The 20,181-nt window shown below is 59.5% G+C and overlaps 1 protein-coding gene across 3 annotated transcripts in view; it reads left to right on the top strand.

Moving 5' to 3' along the window:
• The window catches only part of VIPR2 (vasoactive intestinal peptide receptor 2), a 93,718-nt gene that overhangs the window by 7,289 nt on the left and 66,248 nt on the right, over positions 1 to 20,181 (top strand). For 2 of the 3 annotated variants that reach the window (XM_081284737.1, XM_081284736.1), the window contains exons 3-4: positions 7,335 to 7,442; positions 9,324 to 9,421. In XM_081284737.1, coding sequence (XP_081140863.1) covers positions 7,335 to 7,442; positions 9,324 to 9,421 — 206 coding nt within the window. The remainder of the gene's footprint in view (positions 1 to 7,334; positions 7,443 to 9,323; positions 9,422 to 20,181) is intronic. The other variant, XM_081284738.1, reaches the window with a different exon arrangement.

Genomic DNA, 20,181 nt, shown 5'->3' with positions numbered 1-20,181 from the left:
TGACGCCAGCTGCCTCCTGGCAGCAGAGGCTGTGGGGCCATGGTCACTGCCTTGGTGGACAGCAGCATGTGCCTCCGTGGGGCTCTCGCAGGTTTTCTGTGGCCTCTGGCTTTGCACAGTTCTGATGGTAGGGCCAAATGCCGCTTCTCCCAGAGGACATGCATCTGAGTCTCTCTGTTTGCAAGGCTTTGCAGAATTTGCCAGTCAAGCTTCAGAGGCTGCCTCAAAGCTCTCACACCCAGGGGCTGTGTTCCACAGGCCACCTTGTGACCTGAACCCAGCAAAAGCAAGCCCCACTGTTGTGGTTGCCAGAGCCTCAGCTGATGCTCTTGCTCTTTGAGGTTTTCATTGTGCATATGCCAGGTGGGAGGGGTGATGGGAAGTGAGCAGGACGCGTCACCCAGGGAACCCCAAGTGGATGCTTGGGCAATACATTGGGGTCCATAGTGCTAAAGGCAAATGTCCCTCCATTGTCAGGAAACGGGGCCTGGACCAAGGACCAAGGAGCATGGGATTTCTGGGGGAGACCTGAGAGTGAACCACAGTGGCATCAGCCTATCAAGAAGAAGCAACCAAAGTGATAGAGTGGCCAGGGCCACTCCATCCCCCCTCAGAGACCAGGCAGAAAGAAGGTGGGAAAGCTGCCGATAAGACCAGGAAATATTTTCATCACAGCTGGCTTCTGCGTCACTGGCTGTGAACCCTCTAGACTGCCATGGGCCCTGGTCATTTGCTCTCAACCTTTTGTGCATGCTGAGTGCCTAGTGCTCGGGTCTTGGTTTTAGTTTTGCATGTCTTCTGACTGCTCCATCCAGCCCACCCTGTGCTGGAGTGGACAGTGAACCAACTGCCCCCTGCTGCCCTCTCCGGCCCCCACTGGGGCTTGAGCTGCTTCTGTCCAGATGGTGAGCACCTGCCTTGGCATTCCAAGCCCGCCAGGCAGCGTCTCCTCTTGTGGGTCCCAGCTCCCTTGCGGTCAAGGTCCTGTTTGGCATTCCTGACCTCTGGGCTCTGAGGCTCCCTTGGAGGGGCTCTCCTCTGGTGGGGGTTAGACCAAGATGAGGAGTGCGCTGCACACACCTTGCCCAGCACCTACTGAAGGAAGGCCATAGGCAGGCAGCATAGGGGACAGCATGGCCTGGTGAGAATCAGGGGTACTGACCGTGGCAGGGGTGCTCCAGGCCCTGGGCTTGGGCAGAGTGGGGAATCCCCAGCCACCCTGCCCATCATACCACCAGATGAGGAAGCCAGGCCCAGAAGGTGGGCAGCTGCCAGGTCCAAGGACCCTCACCACGTGCTGCCTCTGTGGCCATCATTGTGGTGGGGGGACAGAGCAGCGTGCTCCAGAAGGGCTCACCTGCCTCAAAGGTAGCAGCAGGCCCTGCATGCCCCACGTCTGAGCTGGCAAGTCCTGTCCATATCCGCCTCGTGTTGGGCGTAGTCACCTCTAGACATGGCCTCTGCTAGTTTCCACCCTCCTGGTGAAATGGCTTCTCCCACCAGCCTGCCTGGATCTGAGGTCATTCATTTCTCCCAGGGGCCTCCCTCATCACACCTGGCAGAGACCTCCGTCACCTCCTTCCTGGGGAAGAACAGGGACCCCTGGGAGCAGCTGTGGCTTTGCTGGATTGGAGACTGTCTGGAGGGGACATCAGGTGCCTCGACCCAGAGTGCCCTGGAGGTCTGTGGCCACTGCAGGTGTGAAATCGCTGTGCTGCCCACCTGCCTCGCCTGAGCTCCGCACCTCCCATGCAGAGTGGAAGGCCAAGGCCACTTGGAAAGGACCGTGCACATGAGCCCAGGAGCTCTGGAGAGGAGGGAGCGCACTGTCCTGCACCCAGCACCCTACAGCACCCTCCACACAGCAGAGGCCCTGAGCTCAGGCCCGGCACCCAGCACCGTCCCCAGCACCAGCACTCGTCTGGGAGCTCAGGGAATCTCCGCCTGGGGCTCTGATGCTGGCTTTTTGCTGGAGCTTCCAGGAGGGTGGGCTTAGGATCATCTCCAGGTGACCAGGCCAGAGCACAGCCACAGGGAAGGCGGAGCAGGGCCCTCAACTCAGTGAGGAGGACCACGTGGGCGTGCAGAGGCTGCAGGCTGGACTCCAGAGGTCTTTGTGTTCAAGGAGGGGTCTCGGGAGAGGCAGGGTTCTCTCTCAGAGGGAAGTCTCTGTGTGAGAGTGTGGGTCTCAGTGGGAGGTCTCCATGAGCTGTTCCCAGGAGTTCATGAAGCAGTCTCTATGGGAGGAATCGGGTGCCCTGGGGTAGAGAAATGTGCCCAGGGAGAGGCCCCCTGGAGACGATGCTCCTGTGAACAAGCAAAGCCCAGGAGCCATTTCCACAGACCAGGGCCAGGCGCCAAACCAGAGGGAGATGTGGAAGAAGAAGGCCCGGTGCTGGGTGGCAGCAGGCCAGCAGCTCTGGAGGGGCTTGTGCAGGGTCCCACCCAGGGGCTGCTGGATGGAGGGAGGGCAAGGCCTCCACCTGGGGCAGGAGACAGGTGATCTTTCTCAGAGAAAAGAGAGAGAGAGCAGAGCTCGTGGGAAAGGCATCCACCATCAGAGACCCAGGCCAGTGCTCTGTGACGAGGACCTGGGCATGAGGGGACCATTGCAGCTCCCAAAAGTTCCTGGGGATCGGGCATTTCTGTGAGGTCAGGTGCTGACTGATGATCTGGGGCCACAGTGCTGTGCAGTCCTCTGCCCCGCCCCCCCCATGGTGGCCTAGCTCTGCCCCTGCTGGGCCTACGTGGCAGCTCCACACTGCTTCCTCAGGAGCCTGGAGCTGGGGGAGCCAGGGTGCCCTCACCTGGGAAGAGAAGTCCTGGCACAGTCCTGGGAAGTGTCACCCAAGCCTTAGTCATAAACCTGGGGGAGACTCTCCCAGGACCAGCCTGGCACTCCCAAGTCCTGTCCAGAAGGGGCCACGAAGGCCTTCTCATGCCCTGCACAGCCCTCCCTAGCCCTGCCTCCCTCTGCACCCACCACGTGCTGAGCAGCTGCAGGTTGAGGCACAGCAGGCAGCTCCTGGGTGAGGCTCTTGTTTGTGCACTTCCCCCTGTACTCAGTCCCCTTGATGCCCGCTGCCCCTGCAGACCTGTGAGGCCCAGGGGCCCTGCAGGCTCCTGTCCAGAGCTAGGTGTCAGCCTGTGCTGGCAGGCAGTGATGAGCAGGGCCCAGGGAGGAACCGACTCAGCTCAGTTTGGAGCAAGGTGATGTTTGGGTTCCGCTGGATTCAGCGTTTCTAAATACATGTGTTCTGCCTGTGTCTCTGCACGTGGCTTGAAAATCCTTTTGTGCACTTACCAGCTTTGGTCATTTCTGTTTCTGGGTCTTGGTGTGATGTTAGCTGAAGTCCCAGAATGTGACTTCTGTCTTCAGGGTCCACCAGAATCCCAGAATAAAGCTGCCACTTCTGAGATTCTAGTCAGGCATGGCCATCGCCCAGGGAATGACGTTGTCCCAGGAAGTGGCCTTTCTGGGCCCTTGGTTTGTAGCTTTCCCACCAGTTGAGGGTGGGATTCTTACCCCACTCTAATTAGTCTCTTCCCTGGGTGACGCCATGACATCATTCCAAGCACCCACGGAGTCTCGGCCCTGCTGGGAGATCTCCAGGCACCCACGGAGTCTCGGCCCTGTTGGCAGATCCCCTCCTGTCCTGATCTGCTTCTTCAGTTTCTCTTAGGGATCACAAGGGGGCTCCCAAGCAAACCCAAAGTGGATTGGGGCCAGGGTGGCCAGGCAGGCATCTGCCACTCTGGCACAAAGTGCTTCAGCAGGTGACCAGACTCTCCATCCACAGTGTAGCCCGGGGGATCATGGTAGTTGCTCACTGGACATCTGCTGGAGATGTGGGTATTTGTTATTATCAGAAGCTTGGCAGGGGCTCATCCCAACACCATGCTAAATCAGTAGGAAAGAACAATTGACTATTTGGTCTCTGTCTCTGTGGACAGTTAGGGCACTGTCACCCCATGCCTGCCCACTAATGTCCCTCAGATCATCCTGTGGCCTCCCAGCTCATGGTATTCTTACACTGTGCTGTTGTGCTCTATCCTCCGAGCACATTTCTGTCTCACCGATGGTGGTTGCTGTGGATGCTTCCCTTGGGTTCCCTCACCCCCACCACTTCTCCAATAGCAATTACTGTCACCATTCTTAATTGCAACTTCTGGATGGCATTTGGCACCAAGCCCCGCCTAGCAAATGCATAGGTATACTCTCCTTATCTCACTGACAACTATTTTAAGAACAAATGACATGAATTTGCATCCTCCAAGTGATAACAAGGCACCCTCATTCAGCAGAATTTGTATGTTCTGTTTGCCCTGGAGGGACTGAGGTTCTATGAGATCCAGTAACAGGTGCCTGACACTTGGCCATCCCAATGGACAGCATTCAGGGTGTCCTGGAGGAACTGAGTCTGAGGCAGCCTGGCAGTGTGACCAGCATTTCTGAAACTCCAGGTGCCAGCAGATCTGTCTGTCCAAGTCACATCCACCTTCTGTGGGGCTGTGAAAGCTGGACCTGATTCCTGCATATTCTGTCAGCCAGCCACTCTCTGGAGCCTCTTTTGCAGTAAACTCCAAGACAAGAAAGTCCTGAAACCAAGCTGCTAGGACAGGGCTGTCCTGATAGGGCAGCTGCTCAGAGCACAGTGTCCGTGTCTGCACATGCCCCCAAGCTCAGGAAAAAAACTCCATGGGTCCTTCTTGCTCTGTGTGGTCAACTAGGTAGCCCCTGAGTGCCCAGGTGACAGCAGGTCTCCAAGAACACTGTTTTTTAAAAAATACTTATTTATTTATTTTTATGTGATGCTGAGGATAGAACCCAGCACCTCACACTTGCTAGGCGAGCGCTCTACCGCTGAGCCACAACCCCAGCCCCAAATACTGTTATTTTGAGGGATCAGTGAGCAGAAAGTCAAAGCAAGGCAGAGGTGGAAAACTGCTGAGTTGCTGCAGGCCCAGCTCAGCTCCGGCAAGGTTCTAGGGAACAAGGGATGAGGGTGGAAGTAGCTCAGAGCCGGGTTTCTGCCCCAGGATACGAGGGAGGATCTTCTGGCGAACAGGCACTGGGTGGGAGGGCTGGGCAAGAAGGGCTGGACTTGAGGCTCTCTGAGCAAGAGGAGCAGCCTGCTGTGGGCCAGCTTGCAGGCTCAAGTCCAGGGCAGTCTAACTTGAGGAAGAGCCTGGTCATCTGCATCCTCCTCACTTGGTCCCTGCAGGCCAGCTCCTATTTCTCTTGTGTCCCTTGCTGTGAACTCAGTGCGGAGAAGACAGTACCCTGTGAGCATGAGGGACACTGCTTTCTGAGGCCAGCACTTTGCTTACCTGGGACAATTCAGGTCACAACTGAGGGCTGCAGATCAGAAGAGAACAAAGCACTGGAAAAAATAATTTCCTCCCAAGTCAGCTCCCAACACCATCCAGGCTTTAAGTTAATGGCAAGCACCCAGGGTCGATGGCTTTGAGGGCAGCAGCTCGACAGAGTGAAGGTACCAGCTTCTCTAACAGGTGTTACTTTAGAATTGTAGAGCTAAGAGGAATAAGAATCTCCTTGCTCAGTAGTCACCTTACAGAGAAGAGACACAGGGTTGAGCAGGTGCATTCCTGCACAGGTGAGCCCTCACAGGTGAACCTACACAGGCGAGCCCTGGGCAGGTGAGCAAACCCCACAGTTGATGGCTGTGGGGCCACAGTTAAGCTCCTGCTGATCCTGCGCCTGCCTGTGTCTCCCTGGGTTTTCCTCATAATAGCAGGAACTCAGTCAGTACCTTGCAGGTCTTATTACGTGCTGATGATTTGTACTGAATCAGTTGTGTTTGGAGCTTAAATATGTTGAATTCCCACTTTTAATCATTCTTCACACTTTTTGAGTTTTCTCATCCATGGGGGAGAAACTAGGATTCCTTCCAAAAGACAAGATGGATTCCAGCATTTCTGGTCCAGTCAGTACTTCATACCTAGACTTCCTGTCAGAATCTCTCGTCCTGCTTCTTCATGGACGTGGCTGTTGAGGACTTAGAGTTGGGACTCCCTGATGTGGTCAGTCAGTGGAGTGTGGCATGGCTGTGGGGAAAACGGCTCCGTGTGAACCAGAGGCGGTGGTGAGAGACGTGAAAGGGGAGACAGGAAGACGTCGACACATGCAGTGTCCCTTGTGTTGAGCTGTGGAGTGACAGGTGGCTCCTGGAGTCGGCTCCTCAGGACACAGGGCAGGCCCCTTTCCAAGGACCAGTGCTCTGAGCAGGTCTTGCGGTGGGTCTGATGGTCACCTCTGCAGGTTCCAGGATGGAATGTGTAGGACTGTCCTCTCCACCGTGCAGGGGTCAGCACCACGGATACTCCCTGGGAAAGGGGGGAGTCAGACCCCGCCAGCCATTGGGCAGCCCGAGCAGAGAGGGCACAAAGGCCTCCACACAACCCCTGTGGAGGGATCCCACCTGAGCTGCCACAGATGCTGCCCAGCGGATGACCTGAAGGGCCACTGCAGCAGGGCTGGGCTGCAGTGAGGGAGCAGCCAAGCAGCTAGAATTCCTCTGGGCTCTCATCAAGGCCTCTGCAGGAGGGACCTGGTGGTTCAGATGGGGCAGGAGTAACGGACAGCAGAGGGTGCACACCACCACCCCTGTAGCTGCAGTGTCAGAGTCCACACTGGGTGGCCGGTCCTGGAGGCCAGGGCATGCTGGGAGCTGGTCCTGGGGGCCGGGGAGTGCTGGGGGATGGTCCTAGGGGTGACAGTGGGTGGGACAGTGGTCATCCCTCAAGGGCCAGCCCACTCAGGTGAGGGCGCCCAGAGCCACGGGGGAGCCTTGTGGAATAAAGTCTTCTCGTACTCTGGCCTCCACTGCTGAGTGCACTGAGGACGGCCCTAGCCGACCTGGGCAGTGCCCGGCACAGCAGGCACAGCAGGCCTCACTCCTGGAAGCCGCAGAGTGCAAGTCTGCTGTCAGAGGCTGGGGCACTGTATCATGCAGCAAGTGAACACGCCTAATAGTAATGAATTGCATTTTTAAAATGCCAAAAGAATGAATTTAAGATGTTGTCACCATACAGAAGTAAGTCTCTGAGGCAAGGTATGTGCCGATCAGCCTGGTTTGAACCCTCAACGTGCAGGGTTCGACAACACTTTCATCCCATAAACATACTCACTACTTGCCAATTAAAAATGAAATAAAACTTGAAAATTACACAGTACAGCGTTATCCAAATGCTTTATACTGCATTCCTGATGGTTTCTCCAAAGCTAATCAGAGTGGACACAGCAGTGTCTAACTCATGGCCTCCCTGCCACCTCCTGGGGCTGTCCCCTGACTCTCTGCCTCTCCTTCCAGCCTGCCCTGGTGTCTGGGACAACATCACCTGCTGGCGCCCTGCAGAGGTCGGGGAGACGGTCACCGTGCCCTGTCCCCAGGTGTTCAGCCATTTCTACAGCAAACCAGGTGGGCTGTGTGTGCTCCTTCCTGTGCTCCTCACAGGGTTTGTGTCTGAGAACTGGCGTCTCCACTTCCTTTGGTGACTCCTGGCTCCTCCTGCTGCCAGGGAACAACAAGACACAGAGGTCATCCACCCCACCTACGTGGGCAGCAGGGCAGGTCGCAGGGAGAGGTCAGGCCTGGCAGACACAGGAGAGCCACCGCTTGGGGACTGTACATGGGTGGGAGCCAGGGGTGGAGAGTAAAGAGGCTCAGTGGGTCCCTGTGAGCCTACGGGCTGGGTTCCCACAGTCCCCAGAGAGCATCTTGGTCCAGAGGGGCGGAGACAGCCCTGTGGAGCTGTGATTCTGGCAGGAGGGCAGCCTCTCATGCCAGGAGACATCTGATGGCTCAGCCCTGGGCCCCACTGTGCTGACCAGTCTGACATCCCCTGAGGTCTGCAGTTCTCTGCAGAGCCTTGGAAGCTGCCCTGGGCCCTGTACTGGGGCTTGCTCTGCACCTGGTGACGCTGCCCAGTGGGTGCTTAAAGGAGCGCTTGCCTTGTTTTCATAAGTGATCAGATCTTCGTAACATGGAGAAACCCACCTGGAAAGCCAGCGTGGAAGATACACCTGCAGACAGGGAGGTGGGGGATCTGCTCTGGTCTGGCAGATGCTGGGGGCTAAACCTTGAGGACAGAGTGTTGGGCGTGGGGCGTGGCTGGAGGAGGAGAGCGAGCCAGGAAGGAGCCTGCTGCCTCACAGGCAGCAGTCAGGCTGAGCTCGCCCGGCATGGCCCCTCCAATTCAAGACCTGAACATTCTAGATAATCTGCCCTTTTAAACTTTCCATCCAGTCAGTTACTTCTCTACTGAATAGTGTCCTGGAAATCCAAGTCCATTCACAGAGCCAGCAAGCAGTCGAGGCCCCGCCAGCCCCTGGGCCCAGGGAGGCCCTGAGAGAGAGAGAGAGAGACCTCAGGAGGACCGGCAGGTCCCAGAGGCCACACTCTCTCAAACCTACAGTCGGGCCAGGCAGGCTGGGCCGCTCTGCCACCCCGCCTGGCAGGAGCTGCTCGGCAGGTGGCACCAAGAAGGAGGGAACTTGCCTGTGGCTGTGTCTGACTCCTCTCAGCCATTGAGCAGGTGGATGCAGCAGTCAGGGCTTCTGAAGCACTAAGCCTGTCTCCCCCTCAGTGTCATCTGACCTCTGGGACCTTGCCTTCCCACCTGCCCCCAGGTTCCCTGGAAACGAATGAGGCAATACCCAAAGGCCCTGGGCCCTGGGCTCCCTCAGCCCAGGAGGGCAGCAGCTCTACAGAGTGCGAGGTGCACATGGCTGAGCACCGGCTCTGCCCAAGGACTGAGGGTACCCAGTGTTCCCACCCCACCCTGGCAGGGGCCACCTACTCTTCTGTGTGGTCTTCTCCAAGGACACCAGCTTGTCATCAGGGAACACTGCAATTCTGGGCCGAGAACCAGTGGTGGACTGTCTGGGTGGAGAGGTGGGATTTTACGATCACAGCTGCCTTTGTCCTTGCAGTTTAACCACCTCCATCCAGCCGCGGCCACGTGGAGCCCCAGCACTCAATTCTTGACAGTGCAGACTGGGGGCGGGCGAGGAGCAGAGGGGACCAGGAGCCAGGCAGGACAGGCAAGACATGGCGGTGGGCTCCAGAGTGACCGGGCCTGGCTATAACTGCCTCTTAAGGTGGCAGGACATGGAGCAATTGAAATTTTACTTCTGTTTTTCCCACTTTATGACCTGAGTGTCCACTCGCATCTCTTGGGCCCCGCCTAGTCTATGGCAGGTTGTGAAAGGCGGCCTCTGTGGAGTCTGCTGATTAGAGAAGCGCACTGGGACAGTCTTTGTGGACCTGTGGGTAAAACATCTGAACTTCACTTTCCAGGAAACATAAGCAAGAACTGCACGAGTGAGGGGTGGTCGGAGGCATTTCCTGACTTCATCGAGGCCTGCGGCTACAGTGACCCCGAGGACGAGGGCAAGGTAGGCTCCTCCTAGCCGCCCAGAGCGGCCCCTGGTCCAGACCCAGCCATGGCACAGAGGCCTGGCGGGCAGGAGGGTGGGGCCTAGCGGGTGGGCTCAGCTTTCCTCCACCCGGACCAGCGCAGCTCCTCCTGTGTCCTCCTCGCCATCCTGGGTCTGGTCTGCCACCCACAGCTTAGCCCCAAGCCTGCCAGGTGTGACCAGACCAGCCCTTCCCCAGCCCCAGGCTGCAGCCGACGTTGGCTGGTTCATCTTGGTCTGGCTGGGCCTGGGCCGGGTGGCAGTGACTCTCCAGTTGGCGGTGTGCGGTGTGCATTCGTGGCTGCGTTTCCAAGGGGGCCTGGGGCACTGTGTTCCAGAGTAGCTGACGAGTGAGTCCACCCCACCCCAACATCTGCCCAGCCCAATTGTGCCCAGGCCTACAGCTGTGGCTCACTTCACCCCCAGGCCACTCGCTGTCCCTGCCCTCAGCCTCTGTCCCCTCCTGGCTGCCCCGGTAGGCGAGCACCTTGTAAACCTGCAGGCCCCTATTCAGACCACCAGCCTGCACACAGAGGCGCTGGCCCGAGAACTGGCAGGGGGCAGGCTGCTGGCCCCTCCCTCGTGGGGCCTCTCCAAGGCCCAGCAGCGCTGCTTCCCTACCTCCCGGCTCCTCGGGCGCTCCCTTCTTCTTCTCTAGGGTTTCAGTTCAAAGCCAATTCTCTTGCCACTGAAGAAAGGACGCATCTCTGGGTCAGCACTGTCCTCAGGGTTGGGAGACCCACCTGCCTGAGGGGTGGAGGGGTGGAGGGGTGGTGGGTGCCCACAGGGACCACTGTGGCCTCTCTGGGTCTTAGAGGAAAAGCCGGGGCCAGAGAAGGCATAGAGAACTCTGCGCTGCACACCCCCAGGGGACCCTGCCGGAGACCGGAGGCCAGGCTCCCTAGTGCCCGCACTGGCTTTGCTGTAGGACCGGGTCACCCCGCCCCTGCCCTCTGGGCTGTGTGGGTTGACATCCCCACCTGGGCTGGACGCTCCTGCTAGTCGTCCTACTGTGTGGGTCCAGGGTGGGTGCAGGAAGAGCCCACTGCGTGTCCTGGGTTCCTCACTCGGAGGGAGCCTCCCAGGAGCCGGGGCTCAACCCCCGCTCAGCCCCTGCCAGTCCTGGCTGGACCTTGGCTGTGTCCTGTGCTCCAGGGCAGACAGGAAGGAGATCCAGGGGAGGGAGGGAAGGGGTTCTTTGCCTGCCCCTCTGATCCTGTGAGGGCCCTGCTCCGTTATGCTAATCACCACCATTAGCTTTTCTGCACTGTCCCCAGAGCCTGTGGCCTCTGGTGGCACTGGTCTCTCAGATGTAGAGAGCTGTCGGGTGTACGGGACCATCGTATGTTCTGAACTGACTACAGACACACTGGAGTTAATGTCACTGACCCCCCGCCTCGGCCAGGTCCCGGGGCCAGGTCCCAGGGCTCGGGTGCAGCCAGCACCTGCAGTGCCACCCCTAGGTGCACCAGTGTTGGTTCCTTTTGTGCTTCTGGACCCCATATTCGCTGCCCTGGTCCCGCACAGGAGGCCGAGCATGAGCCTCTCTGTGTGCTCCTGGGAGGAGCAGACACCAGAGCCAGGCCTTGGGCCTCAGCCCCTAACCTCAGCAGCTGATGGACTCACTGCAGTGGTCCCAACAGAGAACCCAGCTCAGAGCCAGGGTGGCCCTGCACATGCTGCCTGTGAGTCCACAACATTTCCACGGGGGTTTGAGTGGACTCGGGGTTTCTCCAGAGAACAAGGCTTCTACCCCAGCCGAGGGGCTGTTCTGTGGAGAGAAGGCTCTTTGCTGAGGCCCTGAATTCTGACCCAGAGCAGGGGCAATGGCTGTGGAGTGGGGTGACTTTGGCAGTGACCTTCCTACCTGGGTCCAAACCCTGAGATTCAGCCAGATGTAGGGGCTGGAGACCAGGAGTGACCAGGAGTCCCAGGGTTTCTGAAGGCAGAGGGGTGGTGGATCACCTGCCATGCACAGCCCCAAAACTGAGCCTCACCACGCAGCTACCCCTCGCGGCTGAGCTCTGAGTACAGCAGGACACTTGCTGGGGCCAAGCACTATCCTGAGGCCTTACCAGCAATGTCCATCCAGAACTGGGCGCAGGTCCCAGGGGTCATGGCCCAAGCCTCAGGGATGCACTCCATAGGGCATGAAGATCCCCTGGTAGCCTCCTGAGCTTGTCCCCAGGTCATAAAGAATGACTGAGACCAGGGAGGGCACCTGCCGTGGTAGTCGCAGCTCATGGCAAGACAGCCCCTGGTTTCCTAACCCTCTGGGTGGCACCAGGGGGTCATTTCTGGGGACACCCTGCCAATGTCTCGGCTTGGCACAGAATCACGAGCCACCACACAGCTTTGTAGATTCAAACAGCAATCTTTATTCCTGAACTCACACGGGCCTCCACACACGTTCTGGGGCAATCCCAGTTCTGCTGCCGCACAATTCACCTACTCCACGAGGCTTCCTTCCCAAAATCCTCTCTGAATCTCACGAGAGCTCAACGGGAGCTCAGGCAGCAGGAACGCCCTAATCCCGGCAGCAATAATCTTCAACCTCCAACTTCCCTAAAATCCCTATTGTCTTAAACTGGGAACGCCCTAAACCCAAGGACCGGGATACTATACTTCCTCAAACTGCAGGATACACCCTAATCCTGGATCCACCCTCGTCCTTGAGTAGGGTCACCTTTCTCAAACACACCTGCAATGTCAACAGCGAAATTCCAAGGCAAGTCCATTTAACATGGGGTACGCTGGCAAGGAAATTCCTACTTGGTAATGGCCCTCAGCAACACCCCTCCTGGTCCCTTGGTCCTACTTGTAGGGCTTGAAGCTGAAGCCGCCTGCGTGTGGCCCAGCGTCTGCTCCCGTGCGTCTGTCTAGTTGAGGAACTAGCTCTCCACTAACACTTCAGAGTCTGCAAGTGCTCTAGATGCCCATTTCCTGGTAAGGGATCAGAGAGTCAAAACACTTCAATATGAGAAAGCAATAAAAATGACGGCACAAGACCAGCGACAGCATCCTCCCTGGGAGCAGTTGATGCTCTTTGAATACTTTGGATACTTGGAGTATTAGGGGATATCAATGGCTCAGACCTGGAGCGCAAGGCCAGGGGGCCATGCAGTGTGTGCCACCTGAGTCCGGTCCCCCGCAGGTGAGCACAAGGCAGCGTCCCCAGGTGGCCACCCCCTGGATCCCCCAGCTCCTGCTCCTCTCTTCAGTCTTCCGCTCTCTTCCCAGATTGGTATTTTCCTTGGATTCCCACTCACACAGTCAAGATCAGCCATGTCAGTGTGCGGTCATCACAGGTTTCAAAATAACTCAACTCAAGAGAAGATTAACCTCTGTAGAAACCACAGGCTTCACTGTGTACCAAAGATCCAGAAAACAAAGTGGAGTCACACTGGACGTCCCCACAGGAGCCAGGTGTGGGCCCAGGGCCTCTGGCACAAGAACCAACAGGAGTCTCCCCACCTGGGCCTCATCTGGCCAAGGGGACACAAGCAGAGTGTGCAGCCCGTTCCCTGGGCCTCAGCTGCCTCCGTCGGGTCTGAGGAGCTCTGGAGAGGCACTGCTCAGTGTTCTCCAGGTCTGCACACGTGGAGAGCCCTGCTGGTGGTGTGCGGTAGGGCTGAGCCCTGCTCCCAACCCACGGGACAGCAGCCCTCCTTTGTATGGGAGGTTCCTCCGGGCACACATGAGAGGGGGTGCGGCAGCTGATCCTGAGGCCCCACTGGGCACTCCCACTGCTTCCCGCCTCATGACCAGGCCACGCGCAGGGCCAGGCCACGCGGATGCAGCGCGCTGGCCTGCCAGGGGTCTGCCCGCAGCCTCCACTGTGCCTTGCCTGTGCAGTTCTGAAACAAAGACCACATCGGCTAAATTTAGCCACGCACTGTTTGGCACTTCAGGCCTCCATGTATCAAGTGGATACATTTCTTCCAGATTATGCCATATTCCTAAAAATATGTGTGCCCTCCCCAGCTCCTGCCCGGGAGCTCTCCCTCCGGCACTGACTTCACTCCCCCGAGGCTCTTGGCCACTGAGGCTCAGCTCAGCACTGATGCTGCCAGCAACCTGTGCAGGCACCCACCTGGAGCAGCCCTGGGGGCACACCATGGTCCCAGCTTGTCAGGAGGCATGCAGCGGAGGCCCTGTGAGCCACCTGCCAGGGCTCGGCTCCCCAGCTCATGTGCACAGGCCAGGAGCCCTGAAGTGGCCCAGAAGCCCCAGGGGACTCACCCAGAGCCCTGTGTGCTGCTGGTTCCCACAGCGATTCCGGCTTTCAGGGCCCCAGCAGCAGCGTCTGTCTTTCTCCTCGAGGTGCAAGCCGTGTTCCGGGTGGCCAGTGGCAGGAGATCAAGGGGATCCCGGATGCTACACCAGCCAGGGACCAGAGGGGCATGGAGATCTGGGCCAGGGACCTGGGTGGGTGGGCAGAGTGGGACCCAGAGCTGCCCACAGGAGCCCTGAGACTGGCCTGTGTTCATAAGCAGAAAGGTCCCAGGACCAGAAAAACTAGGGGCCAGGTGGTGCTGGTGTTGACTGGTCCTGTGCCTCTGGCGCTTAACAGTTGCACGCAGTGAGTGAGACACCTCAAGGCCAGAGGACAGGGTGGCAGGGAAGCTAGGTAAACCGCAGACACCACATGCGAGGGACAGGCGAGGGTACAGCTGTAGGGTGACAGTCAGCCTGGAGGTGCAGGCAGCCGTGGGCGCGGAGGGAAACTGGCCTGCAGGAGACAGAGGCCAGGGAGCTTCTGGGCCGGTGTGACCCTCTAGGGCAGTGTGGGTGAGGTCCTGCCTGGCTCTGCACGGACAGGGTGCGGCTGTGCTTGGCTGAGGCTGTGTTCCCGGGTGCTGGCCCCTTGTATGTGAGTGACCTCTCACAGAACTGCCAGCAGCTGGCTCTGTGGCCAGCCCATGGGACAGTGCTGGAACAGCAGCCACCTCCCAGGACCCTCAGGTGTGCAGTGGACGCCATGATGGAGGGAGGAGGCAGGGAGCCAACCTGAGCGACAGCGGCTGCTCCTGGGCCATCGGGGGCTCTCACTCGGCCTGCAGCAGCACAGGCTTCAGGGTCCCCAGAAGGAATGGGGACAGTGCAGAGACGCATCCTGTCCTCTAGGGGCTGGGTGGTCTGCTGAGGCCTAGGACAGAGAAGAAGGAAGGGCTCTGAGGGGTCTCCCCCTGTGTCACATCCTGGGATCTGGGACCAGAGGGCATGGACAGGATGCCAGCAAGTGACAAGGACACGGGGAAACTGCAGGTGAAGGCAGAAACACCAGCCACTTTAACACCGTGTCCCCTTTTCAAAGCCCTTCTGCTGTATTTTCTATATTTAAAAAGTGAAGCACATATTACTTTTGTATTTAAATAAAACAAAATTTTAAGATCTCAAAAAATAGTACATCTACGTCAAGTTGGTCCTTCAGCTCTGGGCGTAGACAGGTTGGTGGGGAACTTGTCACTTTGAGTCTCACGGATCTTCTTTTTTCTTTTTTAATAATGTCTTATTTATAGATGGACACACTATTCTATCTGTTTATTTTATGTGGTGCTGACGATGGAGCCCAGTGCTCACACGTGCTGGGTGAGAGCTCTGCCCGGAGCACAGCCCTCTCAGGGTCCTCTTAAAGCATGTTTGGAATGTAGTCGGCAGAGCACGGCAGGGGCACAGGGTGTGGGCTGGCTCCCTGTCCTCAGCCTTTGCCGAGTCCTGGCCATTGCTCCCTGAACCCTCCTGTGGCCATGCAGGTCCACTCCAGGTGGGAGGCCTGTCCCTCAGGAGTCAGGGCTCCTGTGGCCATACAGGTCCACTCCAGGTGGGAGGCCTGTCCCTCAGGAGTCAGGGCTCCTGTGGCCAACCAGTCCACTCCAGGTGGGAGGCCTGTCCCTCAGGAGTCAGGGCTCCTGTGGCCAACCAGTCCACTCCAGGTGGGAGGCCTGTCCCTCAGGAGTAGGGGCTCCTGTGGCCATGCAGGTCCACTCCAGGTGACAGGCCTGTCCCTCAGGAGTCAGGGCTCCTGTGGCCATGCAGGTCCACTCCAGGTGACAGGCCTGTCCCTCAGGAGTCAGGGCTCCTGTGGCCATGCAGGTCCACTCCAGGTGGGAGGCCTGTCCCTCAGGAGTCAGGGCTCCTGTGGCCATGCAGGTCCACTCCAGGTGACAGGCCTGTCCCTCAGGAGTCAGGGCTCCTGTGGCCATGCAGGTCCACTCCAGGTGGGAGGCCTGTCCCTCAGGAGTCAGGGCTCCTGTGGCCATGCAGGTCCACTCCAGGTGGGAGGCCGGTCCCTCAGGAGTCAGGGCTCCTGTGGCCATGCAGGTCCACTCCAGGTGACAGGCCTGTCCCTCAGGAGTCAGGGCTCCTGTGGCCATGCAGGTCCACTCCAGGTGACAGGCCTGTCCCTCAGGAGTCAGGGCTCCTGTGGCCATGCAGGTCCACTCCAGGTGACAGGCCTGTCCCTCAGGAGTCAGGGCTCCTGTGGCCATGCAGGTCCACTCCAGGTGGGAGGCCTGTCCCTCAGGAGTCAGGGCTCCTGTGGCCATGCAGGTCCACTCCAGGTGACAGGCCTGTCCCTCAGGAGTCAGGGCTCCTGTGGCCATGCAGGTCCACTCCAGGTGGGAGGCCGGTCCCTCAGGAGTCAGGGCTCCTGTGGCCATGCAGGTCCACTCCAGGTGGGAGGCCGGTCCCTCAGGAGTCAGGGCTCCTGTGGCCATGCAGGTCCACTCCAGGTGACAGGCCTGTCCCTCAGGAGTCAGGGCTCCTGTGGCCATGCAGGTCCACTCCAGGTGGGAGGCCGGTCCCTCAGGAGTCAGGGCTCCTGTGGCCATGCAGGTCCACTCCAGGTGGGAGGCCTGTCCCTCAGGAGTCAGGGCTCCTGTGGCCATACAGGTCCACTCCAGGTGGGAGGCCTGTCCCTCAGGAGTCAGGGCTCCTGTGGCCAACCAGTCCACTCCAGGTGGGAGGCCTGTCCCTCAGGAGTCAGGGCTCCTGTGGCCAACCAGTCCACTCCAGGTGGGAGGCCTGTCCCTCAGGAGTCAGGGCTCCTGTGGCCATGCAGGTCCACTCCAGGTGACAGGCCTGTCCCTCAGGAGTCAGGGCTCCTGTGGCCATGCAGGTCCACTCCAGGTGACAGGCCTGTCCCTCAGGAGTCAGGGCTCCTGTGGCCATGCAGGTCCACTCCAGGTGGGAGGCCTGTCCCTCAGGAGTCAGGGCTCCTGTGGCCATGCAGGTCCACTCCAGGTGACAGGCCTGTCCCTCAGGAGTCAGGGCTCCTGTGGCCATGCAGGTCCACTCCAGGTGGGAGGCCTGTCCCTCAGGAGTCAGGGCTCCTGTGGCCATGCAGGTCCACTCCAGGTGGGAGGCCGGTCCCTCAGGAGTCAGGGCTCCTGTGGCCAACCAGTCCACTCCAGGTGACAGGCCTGTCCCTCAGGAGTCAGGGCTCCTGTGGCCATGCAGGTCCACTCCAGGTGACAGGCCTGTCCCTCAGGAGTCAGGGCTCCTGTGGCCATGCAGGTCCACTCCAGGTGGGAGGCCTGTCCCTCAGGAGTCAGGGCTCCTGTGGCCATGCAGGTCCACTCCAGGTGGGAGGCCGGTCCCTCAGGAGTCAGGGCTCCTGTGGCCATGCAGGTCCACTCCAGGTGACAGGCCTGTCCCTCAGGAGTCAGGGCTCCTGTGGCCATGCAGGTCCACTCCAGGTGACAGGCCTGTCCCTCAGGAGTCAGGGCTCCTGTGGCCAACCAGTCCACTCCAGGTGGGAGGCCGGTCCCTCAGGAGTCAGGGCTCCTGTGGCCATGTAGGTCCACTCCAGGTGGGAGGCCTGTCCCTCAGGAGTCAGGGCTCCTGTGGCCATGCAGGTCCACTCCAGGTGACAGGCCTGTCCCTCAGGAGTCAGGGCTCCTGTGGCCATGCAGGTCCACTCCAGGTGGGAGGCCGGTCCCTCAGGAGTCAGGGCTCCTGTGGCCATGCAGGTCCACTCCAGGTGGGAGGCCTGTCCCTCAGGAGTAGGGGCTCCTGTGGCCATGCAGGTCCACTCCAGGTGGGAGGCCGGTCCCTCAGGAGTCAGGGCTCCTGTGGCCATGCAGGTCCACTCCAGGTGGGAGGCCGGTCCCTCAGGAGTCAGGGCTCCTGTGGCCATGCAGGTCCACTCCAGGTGACAGGCCTGTCCCTCAGGAGTCAGGGCTCCTGTGGCCATGCAGGTCCACTCCAGGTGGGAGGCCGGTCCCTCAGGAGTCAGGGCTCCTGTGGCCATGCAGGTCCACTCCAGGTGGGAGGCTGGTCCCTCAGGAGTCAGGGCTCCTGTGGCCATGCAGGTCCACTCCAGGTGACAGGCCTGTCCCTCAGGAGTCAGGGCTCCTGTGGCCATGCAGGTCCACTCCAGGTGGGAGGCCGGTCCCTCAGGAGTCAGGGCTCCTGTGGCCATGCAGGTCCACTCCAGGTGGGAGGCTGGTCCCTCAGGAGTCAGGGCTCCTGTGGCCATGCAGGTCCACTCCAGGTGACAGGCCTGTCCCTCAGGAGTCAGGGCTCCTGTGGCCAACCAGTCCACTCCAGGTGGGAGGCCGGTCCCTCAGGAGTCAGGGCTCCTGTGGCCATGCAGGTCCACTCCAGGTGGGAGGCCGGTCCCTCAGGAGTCAGGGCTCCTGTGGCCATGCAGGTCCACTCCAGGTGGGAGGCCGGTCCCTCAGGAGTCAGGGCTCCTGTGGCCATGCAGGTCCACTCCAGGTGACAGGCCTGTCCCTCAGGAGTCAGGGCTCCTGTGGCCAACCAGTCCACTCCAGGTGGGAGGCCTGTCCCTCAGGAGTCAGGGCTCCTGTGGCCATGCAGGTCCACTCCAGGTGACAGGCCTGTCCCTCAGGAGTCAGGGCTCCTGTGGCCAACCAGTCCACTCCAGGTGGGAGGCCGGTCCCTCAGGAGTCAGGGCTCCTGTGGCCATGTAGGTCCACTCCAGGTGGGAGGCCTGTCCCTCAGGAGTCAGGGCTCCTGTGGCCATGCAGGTCCACTCCAGGTGACAGGCCTGTCCCTCAGGAGTCAGGGCTCCTGTGGCCATGCAGGTCCACTCCAGGTGGGAGGCCGGTCCCTCAGGAGTCAGGGCTCCTGTGGCCATGCAGGTCCACTCCAGGTGGGAGGCCTGTCCCTCAGGAGTAGGGGCTCCTGTGGCCATGCAGGTCCACTCCAGGTGGGAGGCCGGTCCCTCAGGAGTCAGGGCTCCTGTGGCCATGCAGGTCCACTCCAGGTGACAGGCCTGTCCCTCAGGAGTCAGGGCTCCTGTGGCCATGCAGGTCCACTCCAGGTGGGAGGCCGGTCCCTCAGGAGTCAGGGCTCCTGTGGCCATGCAGGTCCACTCCAGGTGACAGGCCTGTCCCTCAGGAGTCAGGGCTCCTGTGGCCATGCAGGTCCACTCCAGGTGGGAGGCCGGTCCCTCAGGAGTCAGGGCTCCTGTGGCCATGCAGGTCCACTCCAGGTGGGAGGCCTGTCCCTCAGGAGTAGGGGCTCCTGTGGCCATGCAGGTCCACTCCAGGTGGGAGGCCGGTCCCTCAGGAGTCAGGGCTCCTGTGGCCATGCAGGTCCACTCCAGGTGGGAGGCCGGTCCCTCAGGAGTCAGGGTGAGTGAGAACAAGACTGTGCTCTGCAGCCTCAGTGCAGCTGTCTCGTCTGCCACCTCCCTCGGCTCTGTGCTCTCTTCCAAGTGTCTCTACAACAAGACATTATGTGCCACTGCACCATGGTGGCTCCTCAGGCCCCAGCCAGGAGCACCCTGTCACCCCTTCATGGTTCCGACGTTCCATAGCGTCACCCAGTGATGGTGTTACATGACCGTCTGGTTTGTCTGGAATTAGATCCCGGTGATCTGCCAGGTACATTTTTTTAAAGCAAAGATCAGAATACTTCATAGTAATGTAAAAGTCCCCAATTCCAGTCAGCTACTTTTTCCTTTTTTTTTAAATCATAAACTCTATATACAAATATAGGTCTCAGTGGGATAAAGTTCTACAGAATTTCTGTGGCTGTTTCTTTACCTCAGAAATGTCATGCATAGGTTTAAAAATAAAATCCCCTCTGCCCTCAGCCACCACCAGAAAGGAACACTCAGTGTAGCTACTTAAAGTAAGGTGCAGAGACAGGAACGTGGTGATTATGCACTCACCGGCCTGGCAGCCCCTGATGGCACACCGTGCGGCTCTGAGACCTGCAGGGCTGCGGGTCCCACTGCAGCTACCCGCAGGCATGGTGCTCCAGAGCTCCGTCCTGGGGCAGGATCAGCACTGCCCGGGGAGGTCAGCCTTGTCCACAGCAGGATATCTGCTTCTCCAGGAGAGGCCCCGCCCTAACAGGCGGACTCACTCCCTCACCTCCCGAGGCAGTAGCTCCAGGCTCATGGAGCTGAGCTTTGCCTGTGGCTGTGTCTTGGGCATCCTCCGACCTGTGCCTGCTTAGTGCCCCAGGGGAGCCCACAGTCCCCTGGATTCAGCCACAGGCCACTTCCACAGTGGGAGAGAGAGATCTAAGGAGAGCACCCTGGTGCTGGGAGGCAGACAGGGAGAGGTGGAGAGCCAGCACCCTTGGGCTGGGCAGCAGGGCTCCACATTGAAGACAGAGCCAGGCAGACAGCTGGCTGGCAGCTGGGCTGTGTCCTGGCATCGCCTGCGCAGATGGGGGCAGATCTGTACAGGGCCTGCTCTCTGTCCGCCGGCCCCTTGCCTGCACTGTCCATACCCCTGCCAGGTGGGGGAGACCCC

The sequence above is a fragment of the Spermophilus citellus genome, assembly GCF_964194105.1.
Source record: "Spermophilus citellus genome assembly, chromosome: 3".
Taxonomy (NCBI): domain Eukaryota; kingdom Metazoa; phylum Chordata; class Mammalia; order Rodentia; family Sciuridae; genus Spermophilus; species Spermophilus citellus.
Note: the sequence above shows the minus strand (reverse complement) of the source record. Positions and strands in the feature narration are given on the sequence as shown.